The following is a 17,452-nucleotide window of genomic DNA, read 5'->3' as shown; positions in this document are numbered from 1 at the left end:
TTTTTTGAGGCGGAGTCTCGCTCTGTCGCCCGGACTGGAGTGCAGTGGCCCGATCTCAGCTCACTGCAAGCTCCGCCTCCCGGGTTTGCGCCATTCTCCCGCCTCAGCCTCCCGAGTAGCTGGGACTACAGGCGCCCGCCACCTCGCCCGGCTAGTTTTTGTATTTTTAGTAGAGACGGGGTTTCACTGTGTTAGCCAGGATGGTCTCGATCTCCTGACCTCGTGATCCGCCCGTCTCGGCCTCCCAAAGTGCTGGGATTACAGGCTTGAGCCACCGCGTCCGGCCGTTTTTTGTATTTTTTAGTAGAGACACGGTGTCACTGTGTTAGCCAGGATGGTCTCGATCTCCTGACCTTGTGATCTGCCCATCTCGGCCTACCAAAGTGCTGGGATTACAGGCTTGAGCCACCGCGCCCGGCCGAGAACAGTTTTCTAGCATTACTATTAGTCCTCACTAAGGCAAGACCTTGTCACAGGATATGGTAGGGAATGTGGTCTGAACAGATACGCCTAATTGGTTTTTGTTATCCAACAGCAGTTACGATGATCGTTCATCCGACCGGAGGGTGTATGACAGGCGATACTGTGGCAGCTACAGACGCAACGATTATAGCCGGGATCGGGGAGATGCCTACTATGACACAGACTATCGGCATTCCTATGAATATCAGCGGGAAAACAGCAGTTACCGCAGCCAGCGCAGCAGCCGGAGGAAGCACAGACGGCGGAGGAGGCGCAGCCGGACATTTAGCCGCTCATCTTCGGTGAGTGCCAGCCCAGGCCCTTCCTCTCCCCACTCTTCTGCAGGCCCTCTAGGACTCTGGTAAGTGAGAAGTATCCTTGTTCTCAGCTGAACATTGGGGCATGAACACTGAGGTGGGCACTGAGTTTGCCTACCCTCTTAGGAGCTCTCCGACTCTTGAAGGGCCCTGGAATCTGCTTTGGAGATGGATGGGCACGGAGCATTTGTGACCCCCAGTGCTCTCCCTGGCATGTTGGGCTTATTGTGTTGGGAGCAGCTTCTCCGCCCCAGCGGCCTCCACTCTTTAATGGGGACCTTGCTTGTGAACTGCCTTTTTCCCCCAAGCCCTGGGCTCTGTAGCCCCCTTGGCAGGCGGGCTTGGGTGGGGGCAAGGGGAGATCTGTATCTGCCCGGAAGGGCATTGTGTAGAGCATGGGGTTGTGGGTGACATTGGCAACAACACCACTTCCCTGCTCTGCCTATGCCTCTCCCTGTTCCTGTTTTGGGTTTGGGGACTTGGGATTATGCGCCGCTCTCTCTTCTCACACCGATCCACCTTACTGCATCTGACGTGTTCCCTTCCACTGTCCCCCATCATCGTCTGTCCCCCCTGGCTGGGCGCCTGTGACCGGTGACCCCTCTACCACCCACCCCGCCTCCCTCCGGCCCCCGCTCCGACACCTGGCTTGCTCCGACCCCCCCTGCCCCCCGACAGCAGCACAGCAGCCGGAGAGCCAAGAGTGTAGAGGACGACGCTGAGGGCCACCTCATCTACCACGTCGGGGACTGGCTACAAGAGCGATGTACAAGCCAAATCGTAACAATCCTATAGCCTGTAATGGTCCCATAGCCATCCTAACGTCCCAAGCCAACCTGAGTCACAGCCTCTTGCCTTTTCTCAGTGGTGTTGTTTATCTGGGTGGTTTGAGTTGCTGTTGAGAATTGACCTCTGTTGTCCACTCCCAGCTCTCACGGCCCCTGGGTTAAAGGTGGTGGGAATCACGCAGGGGTTTTCTTCCCCTGTGACCATCTGTATCTGTTCCCCTTCCTTCATCTCCACCCCAGGTTGCTGTCCCCATTTTTCTTCCAACTCAGCTCATTCCCCACCTTCTCTCCCTCCCTCTCCCCGACCCTGCTCTCTTTCATTTCAGATGAAATCGTTAGCACCTTAGGAGAGGGAACCTTCGGCCGAGTTGTACAATGTGTTGACCATCGCAGGTAACTGTCACTCCCTCCCTACTATGTGGGGATAAAGAGATGGTGGGGGTTATATGGGGCTATTTTGCTAATTAACCTAAGGTAGGATTTCTTAGTCCCCTTACAGCCCTGTTCATTTTGAGACATTCTTGAGAACCCAGCAAAAGCCTCTCCTGCCAACTTACAGGGGTGGGGCTCGAGTTGCCCTGAAGATCATTAAGAATGTGGAGAAGTACAAGGAAGCAGCTCGACTTGAGATCAACGTGCTGGAGAAAATAAACGAGAAAGACCCTGACAACAAGAAGTAAGCAAGCAAGAAAATATGTAGGGAGGCTGAGAGGCCCAACCCCTACTCAGGAGAGACTTCTAGATCTGGTTTAGGCAGACAGGGGAATCCTAGACCTTCTCATCCATTCATCTTTTGTTCATCATATTAGAGTAGTAGAACATCAAAGTAGGAATGCAGGGGCCTATGACATGCCTTAATCCACTCCCCTTGTTTTCAGGGAAGTTAGATTGCTCTGTAGTTTGACCCCAGCCTAGAATGGGTTCTGTAGAGATACACACTGGACATAGCCCTAGGACTGAGCATCAACCTCATCGAACAACGAATTAAGCTTTTATAAGTAGAACTATACTGATAAGGCCACAGACATTTCTGCAGTAATATTTTGTTCACATACATTCACAGTCCAAAAATGGAATAAGGACATTAAGCCAAGATATGAGGCCAGTAGGTATAAACAGGAGCCCAGTGGTAGCTGGTGGTGAATGAATATCAGGAGTTGGGCTGGGGTTGGGGTTTAGGATGGACAGTTTGATGATCCAGGATCTGTACTGTTTGGAACTTGGCACTCAACAGCTCTTCAGTAAACAGTTTTTTGAACTATTTAAAATGATGCAGGAAGATATTTTGAAACTTGGCAAGTAGTACCATTCTTCTTGGGTCTTGCAGAGGCTATTCCCTAGCTGAACTGAATTTTGGTGTTAGTATTAACTGGCATGGTTTTACACAAGTATGTGGAATCAACAGCTATGAAGTACCTCCTTGTTGGAGGGCTGATGGGCAGATGAGAGCTCATCAGATAATCCCCCTTCCCCCATCTCTCTTCTCAGCCTCTGTGTCCAGATGTTTGACTGGTTTGACTACCATGGCCACATGTGTATCTCCTTTGAGCTTCTGGGCCTTAGCACCTTCGATTTCCTCAAAGACAACAACTACCTGCCCTACCCCATCCACCAAGTGCGCCACATGGCCTTCCAGCTGTGCCAGGCTGTCAAGTGTGAGTGGGGTGGGCTGAAATGGACTCTCGGGCATCCCCTCCCTTCATTGGATCTCTCTGTCGGTTGTGCACTGGTGAAGCCCCTAAACAGTCAGCTCTCTGTTATCTGCAGTTCTTTTACTGTCATCTTGAAATGTCTTCTGACTTAACTCCTTGACTAATGTCTTTATCGTCACTGACTGTTCTTACTCTACACCTAACCTAGCATCAGCTAGAAGAGAAGGCCTTTGGAATCAAAGCACTTAATTACCCTCCCCTTTTTCTTTCCTCCTCTTCTTGGGAAAGCATCAGTCAGACAGCAAACATAAAGAGACAAAAATACACTCCTTAGGCTAAAGGCTTATATTTGTCTAGGATGAGATGTTCATTCAAAGCAAAGCAGATGTGAACACAGAGTATGTAGTTCAGCTAAGGGGCAAGGTGGGGAATTCAAAGAAGTACATTATTCCTCTGGAGTCATCAAAACAATACAGTTTCACAGAACTGAGTTCACATAATGCCAGCTAGACACATGTCAAAGTGTATACACACTATAACGCAAAGCAAACTTTTTTTTTTTAACATCAGTTGAGATACATATGTATCTTATTGTAGATAGAGCAGAGCTTCTTAGACCAGGCATTCCATTTAGAGGTAGAGCAGAAAGCAGCCCTCTCATGATTCTGGACCTGTCTCCTCACTGGCTTTGTCCTAGGTAACCAGGCCTGGGGTCAGCTGATACCAGTTAGCTCTGGCCACCTGCACCAAGCCTGACCTGGCCTTCTCCCCTACAGTCCTCCATGATAACAAGCTGACACATACAGACCTCAAGCCTGAAAATATTCTGTTTGTGAATTCAGACTATGAGCTCACCTACAACCTAGAGAAGGTAAGATGGATAGGGTCTGCCCTTGGTTACTGGGGGTAGGCAGCTGGGCCACTTTGCCTTGTGCCGAGCCCTTTCTTTTCTCCCTTTTTATTTTGTCCTCCCACATTTTCTCCCTGTCTGGTTCCAAGTGGGTAAAACTAGATAGGTTGAAAGGGAGAGATCTCTTAAGACTTAAATTGGGAGATAACTTGTACAGGGGACTTCAGATAACTTTCCAGTAGAGTGAACATTTTTAAGGTTCTTTTTGGACTGACTGACTGACTGATTTATTTATTTGAGACGGAGTCTTGCTCTGTTGCCCAGGCTGATGTGCATTGGTATAATCTTGGCTTACTGCAACCTCTCCCTCGCAGGTTTAAGTGATTCTCCTGCCTCAGCCTCAGCCTCTGGAGTAGCTGGGATTACAGGCACCCGCCACCATGCCTGGCTAGTTTTTGTGTTTTTAGTAGAGATGGGGTTTTGCCATGTTGGCCAGGCTGGTCTCAAACCCCTAACCTCCGCCTGTCTCGGGCTCCCAAAATGCTGGGATTACAGGTGTGAGCCACAGTGCCTGGCCTGGACTTCTTTTTTGAGATGTATATTTCTGTGAGGTAGGAAAGCTTGGCTCCCTTGACTAACTGGAGATGATGGCGATCTCGGCGATCTCAGACCTAAAGAAGCTCTCCCTCCCTTGACCCCTTTGCCTCATGTTATATATTTTCAGAGAAACCCCTTTGCTACATGTTACATTTTTTTTCAGAAAAACCCATTTGCTACATGTTACATGTTTTCAGAATAACTATATCCGGCACTTGGCTGTAGTCTTCAGATGCTTACAGACGTGCACGCTGTTCTAGAATCATTTCTTAATCCGTTTGCTCCCCTACTTCTAAAAGTATTACGCTGGATGTGGTGGAAGCTGTAAAACAGGAAATTTCCCAGGGCTTGTGGGGCCAGGCAGGAGATCACAGTAGCTTTTTTAAGGCTCAGAAGCACGGTAGAGAATACTGGTGGAATCTCAGTCTGGGTGCAGAGGTTCATCCTGTTCCTCCTCTGCTCCTAGAAGCGAGATGAGCGCAGTGTGAAGAGCACAGCTGTGCGGGTGGTAGACTTTGGCAGTGCCACCTTTGACCATGAGCACCATAGCACCATTGTCTCCACTCGCCATTACCGAGCACCAGAGGTCATCCTTGGTAAGGGAGGGCAAGGCTGTCCAAGTGTGTGAGATGATGTGGTGAGGGTGGGGCCACCTAAGCCTCATAACACCTTTTCCCTCCCATTCTCACCCAGAGTTGGGCTGGTCACAGCCTTGTGATGTGTGGAGTATAGGCTGCATCATCTTTGAGTACTATGTGGGATTCACCCTCTTCCAGGTAAGTGATGGGATATCTTACTTGACCACCTGGCATTCTTCTACCTGGTTGCTTTGTTGTCTGCTGAGGACCTGCCTACTCAGTTCTCCACATTGGCCACCTTCCTGGCAGCTGGTCCTCAGCATGCCCTTTTCAGTCCCATGCTCAGTTCTGTTTTTGTTTCCCAGACCCATGACAACAGAGAGCATCTAGCCATGATGGAAAGGATATTGGGTCCTATCCCTTCCCGGATGATCCGAAAGACAAGGTGAACCTTGAGTGGGCACTAGTTAACCCTTTTCCTTTTCTCTCCACAGAATTGGTCTGTTTCACATCATTTTCTTTTTTCTTTGATGCCTCCTGTCCCCTCAGTTACTTTCAGATGGGGAAATAAGGGAATTGTAACAAGGGTGACCTTCTGATTCCTCAACCTCCCCTTCCCCTCTAGAAAGCAGAAATATTTTTACCGGGGTCGCCTGGATTGGGATGAGAACACATCAGCTGGGCGCTATGTTCGTGAGAACTGCAAACCGCTGCGGGTGAGCCGGGCTCGGGATAAATAGTGCCCACCATCCAGAAGTCACTTCTTAGGGTGGTTTGCCCCTGGAATGCTCTTCACAACCAGAGGGTTAGGAAAGGAGGGGAGGAAAGCTGAAAGAAGACATCTTTGGTCAACAGAGGAAACATAAGAGGGAGTGGTTTTGTGGAGGGAAGGAGGTTAGACAGCCTAACCTTGAGACAACCAGAGATCAAAGCAATGTCCTGGATTCTTTAGGTCAGACAGAAAAGAATAAACTACCTTTGAAGAGCTTACATTTTAATGAGGAACTAAAGAAGATTCATGAAGTTGACAAGGATATACAAGTAGAAAGAACTTTCAAAGATTATGGAGTAATTGTGCTAGTGGGAAGGTAGGTTGAGCTATAATATCAGAAACGTTGGTCCTGGTGTGGTCGTGGTTAGGTAGCCTTCAAATTGGTTGCAAGCAGAGCCTTGGTTCTCCAAGAATGAAAGGTAGGGTCTTGAAGAAGGCAGGGTTTATAAGGCATCCTGCCTCACCTTTTCCTGCCCTCCTCCACCAGCGGTATCTGACCTCAGAGGCAGAGGAACACCACCAGCTCTTCGATCTGATTGAAAGCATGCTAGAGTATGAACCAGCTAAGCGGCTGACCTTGGGTGAAGCCCTTCAGCATCCTTTCTTCACCCGCCTTCGGGCTGAGCCACCCAACAAGTTGTGGGACTCCAGTCGGGATATCAGTCGGTGACGATCAGGCCCTGGGCCCCCCTGCATCTTTTATAGCAGTGGGTGTCCAGTCCAGGACACTGGTGCTTTTTTATACAAGAGAACCAGCCAGAGTTCACTCCTTCCTCCTGGCTGTCTATATACCTGTGAATATGTGAAATAGTGTAAATATGAAAGAACTTGTACCTATCACTTCAACCCCTGCCTTGTACATAATGCTCTTCCACACAGTTTCCACCCTCACCTGCCCCCTCATACGGAGTTGGATGGGGACCGAGTGAGGTAACCAGGTGGCATCTACCCAATGTTTTATAAGGAATTTTGTACAGTCTTTGTGAAATAAAATAACGTGCTTCATTTGACCCCCATCCCTGGAGTTGGAGGTTTGGGAATGCTGGGGTGGAGGGATGAAACGATTGGCAAACTTTCTTGAGTTTTGGGTATGAAGGGAGTCCTTCTTACCCTCCAAAATTAAGCAGAGCCAGGCTACCAGTTTATTTCCCCTGTCCACCTTATAGGGGAGGGTAGCGATGGGTGGGGCATTTATTTCAGATTAGAATAGAGAAGTGTTATATGGTGGCACTTCTCGGATGTGGAATCATGAGAGTTGGGAAAGATCTGACTCCTAGAGTCATTGGGCTGCGCCCCAGTATAGAGCCAGAAACCCAGGTTGAAAACGTTCTTAACCTGACTCCTAGGGTTTTGGCAGGGCCGGTCAGAAGGCTCCCGTCGTCCATTTCGAGAGACTAGGAAGGCCGGATTCCTACGCGAGGCCTGCTGGGAAGTGTAGTTCGTTAGTGGAAGGAAGTCACATAGAAGAGGGGCGGTACTTGGTTGTGGGCCCTGGGTTAGAGATATCACGTGGGGGCACTTCCGTCTTAGCTTTTGGCCAAGACGCAGGCGCAACCCACGGCTGCTGCGGGGATCCTTGTGGCCTTTCCGGTCGGTGGAACCAATCCGTGCACAGAGAAGCGGGGCGAACTGAGGCGAGTGAAGTGGACTCTGAGGTCTACCACTACCGCCACTGCTGCGGCAGGGGCGTGGAGGGCAGAGGGCCGCGGAGGTCGCAGTTGCAAACATGGCTCAGAGCAGAGACGGCGGAAACCCATTCGCCGAGCCCAGCGAGCTTGACAACCCCTTTCAGGTGACTCGCGCCGGTCGGCCTCTTTTGGGCAGTCAGGTTGATTCTTCCCGGTTCTGTAGGGTCGGGCTACCTTGTATCCATCCCCATTCGTGACATTTGATCCTGGGAAGAGCCGCCACGTGGGGTGACAGCGACTCTAGACCAGTGAGCACTCTGGGGGGCGGGCCCTGCCCCTTAATGGGCTGGTGCTGGCAGTGTTGGATGATGGATTCGAGGTATATGTTGTCCCAGTCCTGGGACAACGGCGTGACCCCGAAGGTGCAGTACTTGGAGCCACAGGCAGTTTGGGAATGCTCCCTGGGAATTCCCCTAAGTGGCACCGGGCGCCAGCTGAGCCCCAGGTCTCTGCCCTCAGGACCCAGCTGTGATCCAGCACCGACCCAGCCGGCAGTATGCCACTCTTGACGTCTACAACCCTTTTGAGACCCGGGAGGTGAGCTACTGGAGAGCACAGGAATTCAAGGAAGGGGAGGGTTTGCCCGTGAGACAAGTCAGCCTGGGTACAGGGGACTTTTCTGCATGCATAGGAAGGAAGAGGCACTGTGATCTCAGTTCCCTGAGAGGTTAGTCAGCCATGGGATGCCTCATCCTTCTAGGGCCACCAGGGCCACGAACCCGAATGGTTTGAGCTCTAAAAGTCAGTCCTGGGAACATCTGGAGGCTGGCAAGGCTTTAACCAATGTTCTGTATGGGAAGGCTTTCTTGAAGAAAATACAGGTTGGGGCTCGTTGGAGTTTAGGTTAGGTGTGCAGTTTGAAAGCAAGGAATGAGGAGGACTACACCTGTTTGTCCCACTGGATTAGAAAATGGTGAGTTGTAAGAATTTAAGGGGTTTTCATGGTACCTGAAAAAAAAGGGGGGGGCGGGGGAGCCAAGCATGGTGTGCAAGCTTATAATCCCACTTGGGAGGCTGAGGTGGGAGGATTGCTTGAGCCCAGGAATTTGATGGAGACCATCCTGAGCAACAGTGAGACCCCCATCTCTTGAACCGTTTTAAAAATTGGCTAGGTGGGCCGGGCGCGGTGGCTCAAGCCTGTAATCCCAGCACTTTGGGAGGCCGAGACGGGCGGATCACGAGGTCAGGAGATCGAGACCATCCTGGCAAACACGGTGAAACCCTGTCTCTACTAAAAATACAAAAAAAAAAAATTAGCTGGGTGTGGTGGCGGCACCTGTAGTCCTAGCTTCTTGGGAGGCTCAGGCAGGAGAATGGCGTGAACCTGGGAGGCAGCGGAGCTTGCAGTGAGTGGAGATCGTGCCACTGCTCTCCAGCCTGGGCGACAGAGCGAGACTCCGTCTCAAAAAAAAAAACCAAAAAAAAAATTGGCTAGGTGTAGTGTCACATGCCTGTAGTCCTTGCTACTTGGGAGGCTGGGATGGAAGGACTGCTTGAGCCCAGGAGTTTGAGGCTTCGGTGAGTGATAATTGCACCACTGCACTCCAGCCTGGGTGGCAGAGAGAGACCCCCACACCCTATCCCCAGAAGAAAAGGAAAAAAAAAAGCACAGTTAAATGGGGAGATGTGGTAGACGAGTGATTTGAGTCCTTGCTAAGGAATTGGATATGAGGGATGATAAGGTTGCTACAGGTCATCATACGGTTCTCTGACAGAAATTCAACAGAAGAGCTAGCTTCCTAACAAATGGGGGAAAGGCTGCTTCCTTACATCATGAGTCTAAAGGTATTCAAGCNTGTCTCTACTAAAATACAAAAAAAAAAATTAGCTGGGTGTGGTGGCGGCACCTGTAGTCCTAGCTTCTTGGGAGGCTCAGGCAGGAGAATGGCGTGAACCTGGGAGGCAGCGGAGCTTGCAGTGAGTGGAGATCGTGCCACTGCTCTCCAGCCTGGGCGACAGAGCGAGACTCCGTCTCAAAAAAAAAAACCAAAAAAAAAATTGGCTAGGTGTAGTGTCACATGCCTGTAGTCCTTGCTACTTGGGAGGCTGGGATGGAAGGACTGCTTGAGCCCAGGAGTTTGAGGCTTCGGTGAGTGATAATTGCACCACTGCACTCCAGCCTGGGTGGCAGAGAGAGACCCCACACCCTATCCCCAGAAGAAAAGGAAAAAAAAAAGCACAGTTAAATGGGGAGATGTGGTAGACGAGTGATTTGAGTCCTTGCTAAGGAATTGGATATGAGGGATGATAAGGTTGCTACAGGTCATCATACGGTTCTCTGACAGAAATTCAACAGAAGAGCTAGCTTCCTAACAAATGGGGGAAAGGCTGCTTCCTTACATCATGAGTCTAAAGGTATTCAAGCAGACTCTAGATTCCTGTGTTATGAGGGACTAGATGATCACTAAGGTCTTTTCCTCAACAGCCACCACCAGCCTATGAGCCTCCAGCCCCTGCCCCATTGCCTCCACCCTCAGCTCCCTCCTTGCAGCCCTCAAGAAAGCTCAGCCCCACAGAACCTAAGAACTATGGCTCCTACAGCACTCAGGTACAGGAGGTGTGCAGGTGAGGGCTGGGGAGAAGGGCCAGTCCTCGGGCCCAGGGCTCACATCTCTGTCTGCTCACACTGGGCAGGCCTCAGCTGCAGCAGCTACAGCTGAACTGCTAAAGAAACAGGAGGAGCTCAACCGGAAGGCAGAGGAGTTGGACCGAAGGGAGCGAGAGCTGCAGCATGCTGCCCTGGGGGGCGCAGCTAGTAAGTAGTAGAGTGGGGAAGAGCATCTGAGAGTTTGGGAGGAGCAAAAACAGGTCTTAAGAGCCTGAGCTCAGCCGGCCACAGTGGCTCACACCTATAATCCCAGCACTTTGGGAGGCTGAGGTGGGCGGATCACGAGGTCAAGAGATCAAGACCATCCTGGCCAACATGGTGAAACCCTGTATCTACTAAAAACAAAAAAAAAAAAAAAAATAGCTGGGCATGGTGGCACACACCTGTAGTCCCAGCTACTTGGGAGGCTGAGGCAGGAGAATAGCTTGAACCCGGGAGGCAGAGGTTGCAGTGAGCCAAGATAGCACCACTGCACTCCCGCCTGCTGACAGAGTGAGACTCCATCTCAAAAACAAAACAAAACAAAAAAACTAGACTCTGGAGTCAGACTGCTGAGTTTGAATTTTGGAGATACTGCTTACTAACCATGAGCTTTTATGGAAGTTACTTAATCTTGAGTGCCTCAGTTTCACTATTTATAAAATGAAAACCATGTTTGCATCTGTTTGACAGGGTTGTTGTGAAGGTTAAACAAGATCTATGTGAAGTGCTTGGCACAGTGCTTGGATGTTTTAAATAATAATGAACAGTATTGGTTTTTCCACTCTCCTTTGTCTCCTTGGACCCCAAATTGGAGATAAAAGAGAGGATCCAGGGCTGGATATGGTGCCTCACGCCTGTAATTCCAACACTTTGGGAGGCTGAGGCAGGCAGGTTGCTTCAGCTCAGGAGTTAGAGACCAGCCTGGACAACATAGTGAGATCCTGTCTCCAAAACATTAAAGAAAAAAATTAGCAGGGCGTGATGGTATCTGTCTGTAGTCCTAGCTCTTCAAGAAGCTGAGGTGGATGGCCAGGTGCCGGGGCTCATGCCTGTAATCCCACGACTTTGGGAGGCTGAGGCGGGTGGATCACCTGAGGTCAGGAGTTCGGGACCAGCCTGGCCAACATGATGAAACCCTGTCTCTACTAAAAATACAAAAATTAGCTGGGCATGGTGGCACATGCCTATAATCCCAGCTCCTCAGGAGGCTGAGGCAGGAGAATCACTTGAACCCGGGAGGCAGAGGTTGCAGTGAGCCAAGATCAGGCCACTGCACTCCAGCCTGGGCAACAAGAGCGAAACTCCATCTCAGGAAAAAAAAAAAAGAAAAGAAACTGAGGTGGGAGGGTTGTTTGAGCTTAGGAGGTTGAGGCTACAGTGAACCGTGATCATACCACTACCTTCCAGCCTGAACAACACAGTGAGACCCTGTCTCAAAAAAGAAAGAAAGAAAGAAAGAAAGAGGATCCAGGGATAGAGAGAAGGGCGAGTGATTCCTTTGTTGGTCTCTGCCTTACTTCTGGGGTCCATCTGTTTTTCTTGTGCCTTACAGCTCGACAGAACAATTGGCCCCTCTACCTTCTTTTGTCCAGTTCAGCCCTGCTTTTTCCAGGACATCTCCATGGAGATCCCCCAAGAATTTCAGAAGACTGTATCCACCATGTACTACCTCTGGATGTGTGAGTAGTGAGAAGCCTTTTGGAGGAAATTACAGGTAGATCTCTTAGCTGCCCTGGGGTCCGCTCACCAAGAACCAAACACTTCACCTCTATTTAGAACTCACCAGCCTGCTAGCAAATGTTCTTGCCCTCTCCCCACTTTTTATTGTCCCTATGCATGAATATATTTTGAATTCTTTAGATGTCTTTGGGCTGGGCATGGTGGTTCACGCCTGTAATCCCAGCACTTTGGGAAGCCAAGGTGGGTGGATCACCTGAGGTCAGAAGTTTGAGACCAGCCTGACCAACATGGAGAAACCCTATCTACTAAAAATACAAAATTACCCTTGCGTGGTGGTGCATGCCTGTAATCCTAGCTACTCGGGAGGCTGAGGCAGGAGAATCACTTGAACCGGGGAAGTGGATGTTGCGGTGAGCCGAGCTCATGCTATTGCACTCCAGCCTGGGCAACAAAAGCAAAACTCCATCTCAAAAAAAAAAAAAAAAAAAAGGCCGGGCGCGGTGGCTTACAACGTAATCCCAGCACTTTTGGGAGGCCAAGGTGGGCAGACACAAGATCAGGAGATTGTAGACCACCTGGTTTAACACGGTGAAACCCCTCTCTATTAAAGAAATACAAAAAAATTAGCTGGGGCCGTGGGTGGCCGGCGCCCTGTAGTTCTCCAGCGCTACTCGGAAGAGTGCGAGGCAGGAGAATGGCGTTGAACCTGGAGGTGGGAGCTTGCAGTAAGCTGAGATTGCACCAACTGCAGCTGATCAGCCTGGGAGACAGACGAGGGCTCCATCCAAAAAAAAAAAAAAAAAAAAGAAAAAAGTCTTTGCAAGGGGATCACACATTATTGAGATTTGCTTTCTCCATCTCCCCGTTGAGGATTCCATGAAGGCAGCAGTTGCCTTCCTTTCTTTGCTCCGCCATGTTTGGTGAATTAGTTACCGGGTGAGCATAGATGAGAAGGAGTCTTCATTGCATTCCAGAAGGACTCCTCATCCTGTCCCTCTGCCCCTTAGGCAGCACGCTGGCTCTTCTCCTGAACTTCCTCGCCTGCCTGGCCAGCTTCTGTGTGGAAACCAACAATGGCGCAGGCTTTGGGCTTTCTATCCTCTGGGTCCTCCTTTTCACGCCCTGCTCCTTTGTCTGCTGGTACCGCCCCATGTATAAGGCTTTCCGGTAAGTGTGTTAGTGGTGGGAGAATGATGGAGACCTGGGATGGGCCCCACATCTGCCCATCCTTCAGTTCTAACTCTTCTCCCACCCTCCCCATTTTTTTCCTCTTTGTAGGAGTGACAGTTCATTCAATTTCTTCGTTTTCTTCTTCATTTTCTTCGTCCAGGATGTGCTCTTTGTCCTCCAGGCCATTGGTATCCCAGGTTGGGGATTCAGGTTTGTGAGGCTGTCATCCACCCTCACCTTTCCCTCTAGACCAAGCCAGCACTGGGTGCTGAGATAGGAGTTGTTCAGAAAAAGGAAATGTGGTTTTAATCCTTGGGAGGTACTAGTTTAATGAGATATAAGACATCTTGACTCATATAGATTGAAGGGAAGAATGCTGCATTTGGCTAATCCGAGGCGGCCTCCTGGAGGAGACACAGAACCATGGTTGAAAGGAGGAAGAAGAATCCCCAGACGAGTGCCTGGAAGAGCTTGGAGAGCTCAGGGCTAATGGTTCAGAAACTGGAATTAAACTATGAAGAGAGTAGATATAGTTTGGGATTGTGGTGCTTGGAATACTGCCAGATTGACAGGGGAGCCACTACTGATGGGAAGGGTAGGAACAGGGGATGTTGGTGGCATAACCAGTGGAGAAGCTGAGGAGACCCACTTCACTGGCACCTCCTTCCCCTCCTTACAGCGGCTGGATCTCCGCTCTGGTGGTGCTGAAGGCCAACACAGCAGTAGCCGTGCTCATGCTGCTGGTCGCCCTGCTCTTCACTGGCATTGCTGTGCTAGGAATTGTCATGCTGAAACGGGTAAGGGCTGTGTTGAAGGTGGGGCTGGGAGGGTGAGATCATGGGTCCCCAGGGGCCTGGGTGGAACATTCAGGAGCAACCAGCACAGGTCAGGCTGCTGGGTGGTTCTCAGCTAATGGACCTCTGGGGTGTGTGTTTTTGTGTGTGTGTGTGTGTGTATGCTGGGCAGCAGGCTGCTGAGTGGTAGTGATGCTGTTAGGCTGGGGTGGGGAACCAGTTGCTGGAATGTGCTGCAATCTCTTTGTCCTCTACTTGCAGATCCACTCCTTATACCGCCGCACAGGTGCCAGCTTTCAGAAGGCCCAGCAAGAATTTGCTGCTGGTGTCTTCTCCAACCCTGCGGTGCGAACCGCAGCTGCCAGTGCAGCCGCTGGGGCTGCTGAAAATGCCTTCCGGGCCCCGTGACCCCTGACTGGGATGCCCTGGCCCTGCCACTTGAGGGAGCTGACTTAGCTCCCATCCCTAAGGTCTCTGGGACTTGGAGAGACATCAGTACCTGATGGCTCCTCCGCAATGCTCCCAATCCTATGGCCATGACTGCTGAACCTGACAGGCGTGTGGGGGAGTCCACTGTGACCTAGTGCCCCCATCAGGCCACACTGCTGCCACCTCTCACACGCCCCAACCCAGCTTCCCTTTGCTGTGCCACAGCTGTTGCTTCGGTTATTTAAATAAAAAGAAAGTGGAACTGGAACTGACATCCCCGTTTCCTGAATCTTCATTGGGAATTAGGCCTTATGAAAGAGAAAGGAGAGTGTGGAGTGAGGTGGGAAGGTCGGACCCGGCTTTAGTGTAAACTGGGAGATAGGAGGGGCAGGGCGGTGGAGCCCAGGTGGCTGGCGCAGGAAGGAGGTGGGAAGTCCAAGGAAACGCGAAACCGGGAGACGCCAGGGAGCCCTGCTCCCCACCCCTCTCCATTAATGACGGGGAAGAGCCACCGCCTCTGCCAGGAATGCCAAGGAATACGCGGGCCTGGAGCCTGAAAAGCTGGGTGGGGCTCAAGTGGACGCCCAAAGAATCATTAGCAGGCTAGCCAGGGTCCAGAGAGAGGAAGGGACTGGTGGAGTGCTCATTCGAAGGGCAGATCCGACTGCCTAGCCCTGCCGCGGGATCCCCCAAACCCGACCCCCGACAGGGTCTCAGTCCCGAACTACAACTCCCGGGGTGCACCGCGCCGGCCCTCACCGCCACGCCCCTCCATCCCGCACCAGCCCCATTCCCATCCCCCTCTAGTCCCCGACCTGCGGCAGCCGGAGCTCAGGGAGCGGAGCATGGTGGGGAGGCGAGCGGGACAGGCGACACAGGAGACAGCGGCGCCGCGGCCTCTCCCCACCAGGCGGCCCCGGATCCCACTGGACACCCTGAGGGCACACCGACCGCGCCTCTAGAGTCACCCCACGCCGACCTCTCCCCTCTTCTCTAGACTTCTTTCCATCCTTCCCACTTTTACCCTCCCCATCCCTCCCTGGGCTCTGGGCCGCCGCCCCCTCCTCACTCCTGGACTGGCCCTTCTCGGTGCCCCTCTTTCCTAGGGAGATGCGATGAGCCGGTGCCCCCGCGTCCTCATCGTCGCCCCGGGCACGGTGCCCGTCCAGTGCCCGTGGTGGGGAGGGAGCACTCCGCGGTCCCTCCGTGACGCCCCTCCCTTGGCTTCCCCCACAGCTGGCGTCCCTCGGCCATGCCCCAGGGGACCCAGCCAGGGGGTGGGCTGTAGAGCGAGGGGGGTGGAGAGGAGAAAGGACGGGGCCTTGGGCACCTCTGAGATGCTCCCAAGTGCCAGGGAGGGCCGAGCGAGGCGCAGGCAACCGGGCAGCAGGCATGATGCCCTCGCCTAGTGACTCCAGCCGCTCACTGACCAGCCGGCCCAGCACCAGGGGCCTTACCCACCTCCGCCTCCACCGACCCTGGCTGCAGGCCCTGCTTACGCTGGGGCTGGTCCAGGTGCTCCTGGGCATCCTGGTGGTCACCTTCAGCATGGTGGCCTCTTCCGTCACCACCACTGAGAGCATCAAGAGGTCCTGCCCGTCTTGGGCTGGGTTCTCGGTGAGTTGGGTGCACGGTTGTTGGGTGCACAGTTGTTGGGTGGGGAAGGCTCCTCGGGCCCCACCCTCCACACCAGCTGCAAGTCCACATCCTTGCCTCTCCTCCCTCTCCTGGTCCTCTGCCTCCTTACAGGGCTGGGTGCATCCTGTGGTGAGGGGCTCACTCAGGAGCCTCCCCTGCCAGGCTGAGCCTGTGCCCACTCTGTCCCCAGCTGGCGTTCTCCGGGGTGGTTGGCATTGTGTCCTGGAAGCGGCCATTCACTCTAGTGGTAGGTGCCAGGGTCCAGTGCCCACTGGGAGGCAGGTGCCCAGCACCCAAGAGGAAGCCCATTTATGCCCTCAAGAAGGGAACTGGCTCCCCAGTTGGTGCCAGCCGGGTGGGCATGAAGTGTCTGTGAAGGAGGGGGACTCTGTCCGTGGCAGAGGAGTAGTCATGAGGGTCCCAGCCCTGAGTCTGCACCCTGTTTTCCCCAGATCTCCTTCTTCTCCTTGCTTTCGGTGCTCTGTGTCATGCTTAGCATGGCTGGCTCTGTACTGTCCTGTAAGAATGCTCAACTGGCCCGAGACTTCCAACAGTGCTCTCTGGTGAGATTTGAGGAGGGAGAGCTGGAAAGAACTGGCCTGGGGAGGTGCGCAGGACACCTGAGTTTGTCCTGACTCAGGCTGCCTCACCCTCCCTGCTCCACTCAGGAAGGAAAGGTCTGTGTGTGCTGTCCCTCTGTTCCCCTCCTCCGGCCCTGTCCAGAGTCGGGGCAGGAACTGAAAGTTGCCCCTAACTCCACCTGTGATGAAGCCCGAGGGGCCCTCAAGGTGAGCTTGCACCCCACAAACATCCTCCTGGTTCTCACTCTTGCCTCCCTTCCTGGGGTACTCACAGGCCCATAATGTATGGGACTTAGCCCTCTCCTGATTCCTCTCCTCTTTTCCCTTCCCCAGAACCTGCTCTTCAGCGTCTGTGGGCTCACCATTTGTGCCGCTATAATCTGTACCCTCTCTGCTATTGTCTGCTGCATCCAAATCTTCTCCCTGGACCTCGTGCATACGGTGAGAGGGGAGCGAGGGGAGCGGAGGCCAGGGACACGCAGGTATGGTGGGGGCAGGGGTGTGTGTGCTGAGACTTGCCTGAGGGAACAATGGCTACAGATCTGGCTTTTGAGCACCAGGCGCTATGGGTTATCTATTATCCTCATCTATTGGAGGAATGGATGTTTAATGGGGAGGATGAGAAGGGGAGATGGCAGGGAGTGACTTAAGTATGTGATGCCCATCTGGGACCAGGAGAGGGGGCTTTAGAGAATGGGACTGGATGGTGGGGTAGAGTCAAGAAAGTCCTAGGCTGGGCACAGTGGCTCATTCCTGTAATCCCAGCATTTTGAGAGGCCGAGGCAGGCAGATCACCTGAGGCCAGGAGTTCAAGACCCGCCTGAGCAACGTGGCGAAACCCTGTCTCTATTAAAAATACAAAATTG

The 17,452-nt window shown here is 52.4% G+C and overlaps 3 protein-coding genes across 9 annotated transcripts in view; all 3 read left to right on the top strand.

Annotated features, from left to right (window-relative positions):
- CLK2 (CDC like kinase 2) overlaps window positions 1-7,032 on the top strand; it is a 10,546-nt gene extending 3,514 nt beyond the window's left edge. The window contains exons 3-14 of one of the 7 annotated variants that reach the window (XR_001884619.1): window positions 536-764; window positions 1,458-1,545; window positions 1,894-1,960; window positions 2,127-2,243; window positions 3,056-3,222; window positions 3,996-4,090; window positions 5,133-5,262; window positions 5,360-5,442; window positions 5,610-5,689; window positions 5,870-5,960; window positions 6,197-6,332; window positions 6,504-7,032. Coding sequence is in view for 6 of the 7 variants with exons in the window: in XM_017867799.1 (XP_017723288.1) it covers window positions 536-764; window positions 1,458-1,545; window positions 1,894-1,960; window positions 2,127-2,243; window positions 3,056-3,222; window positions 3,996-4,090; window positions 5,133-5,262; window positions 5,360-5,442; window positions 5,610-5,689; window positions 5,870-5,960; window positions 6,504-6,686 (1,330 nt within the window). In the remaining variant the exon portion in view is untranslated. The remainder of the gene's footprint in view (window positions 1-535; window positions 765-1,457; window positions 1,546-1,893; window positions 1,961-2,126; window positions 2,244-3,055; window positions 3,223-3,995; window positions 4,091-5,132; window positions 5,263-5,359; window positions 5,443-5,609; window positions 5,690-5,869; window positions 5,961-6,196; window positions 6,333-6,503) is intronic. The other 6 variants (XM_017867802.1, XM_017867801.1, XM_017867800.1 and 3 more) reach the window with 6 other exon arrangements.
- Window positions 7,033-7,465: 433 nt separating this feature from the next.
- On the top strand, window positions 7,466-14,641 carry SCAMP3 (secretory carrier membrane protein 3). Its single transcript, XM_017867805.1, is given in 10 exon segments — window positions 7,466-7,808; window positions 8,164-8,241; window positions 10,130-10,252; window positions 10,339-10,459; window positions 11,847-11,862; window positions 11,864-11,973; window positions 12,982-13,141; window positions 13,253-13,354; window positions 13,824-13,941; window positions 14,200-14,641. Coding segments are annotated over 10 exon segments (1,041 nt in total). The 5' UTR covers window positions 7,466-7,742; the 3' UTR covers window positions 14,347-14,641.
- Window positions 14,642-15,145: 504 nt separating this feature from the next.
- The window catches only part of ENTREP3 (endosomal transmembrane epsin interactor 3), an 8,519-nt gene continuing 6,212 nt past the window's right edge, over window positions 15,146-17,452 (top strand). Inside the window, 5 exon segments of the mRNA XM_017867798.1 lie at window positions 15,146-15,984; window positions 16,196-16,252; window positions 16,458-16,568; window positions 16,674-16,793; window positions 16,920-17,027. Coding sequence (XP_017723287.1) covers window positions 15,760-15,984; window positions 16,196-16,252; window positions 16,458-16,568; window positions 16,674-16,793; window positions 16,920-17,027 — 621 coding nt within the window. The 5' untranslated portion in view covers window positions 15,146-15,759.

Source organism: Rhinopithecus bieti, unplaced genomic scaffold (assembly GCF_001698545.2).
Source record: "Rhinopithecus bieti isolate Rb0 unplaced genomic scaffold, ASM169854v2 scaffold_4129, whole genome shotgun sequence".
NCBI classification, from domain to species: domain Eukaryota; kingdom Metazoa; phylum Chordata; class Mammalia; order Primates; family Cercopithecidae; genus Rhinopithecus; species Rhinopithecus bieti.
The sequence above is the reverse complement of the archived record's forward strand: the minus strand, read 5'-3'. Positions and strand labels throughout refer to the sequence as shown.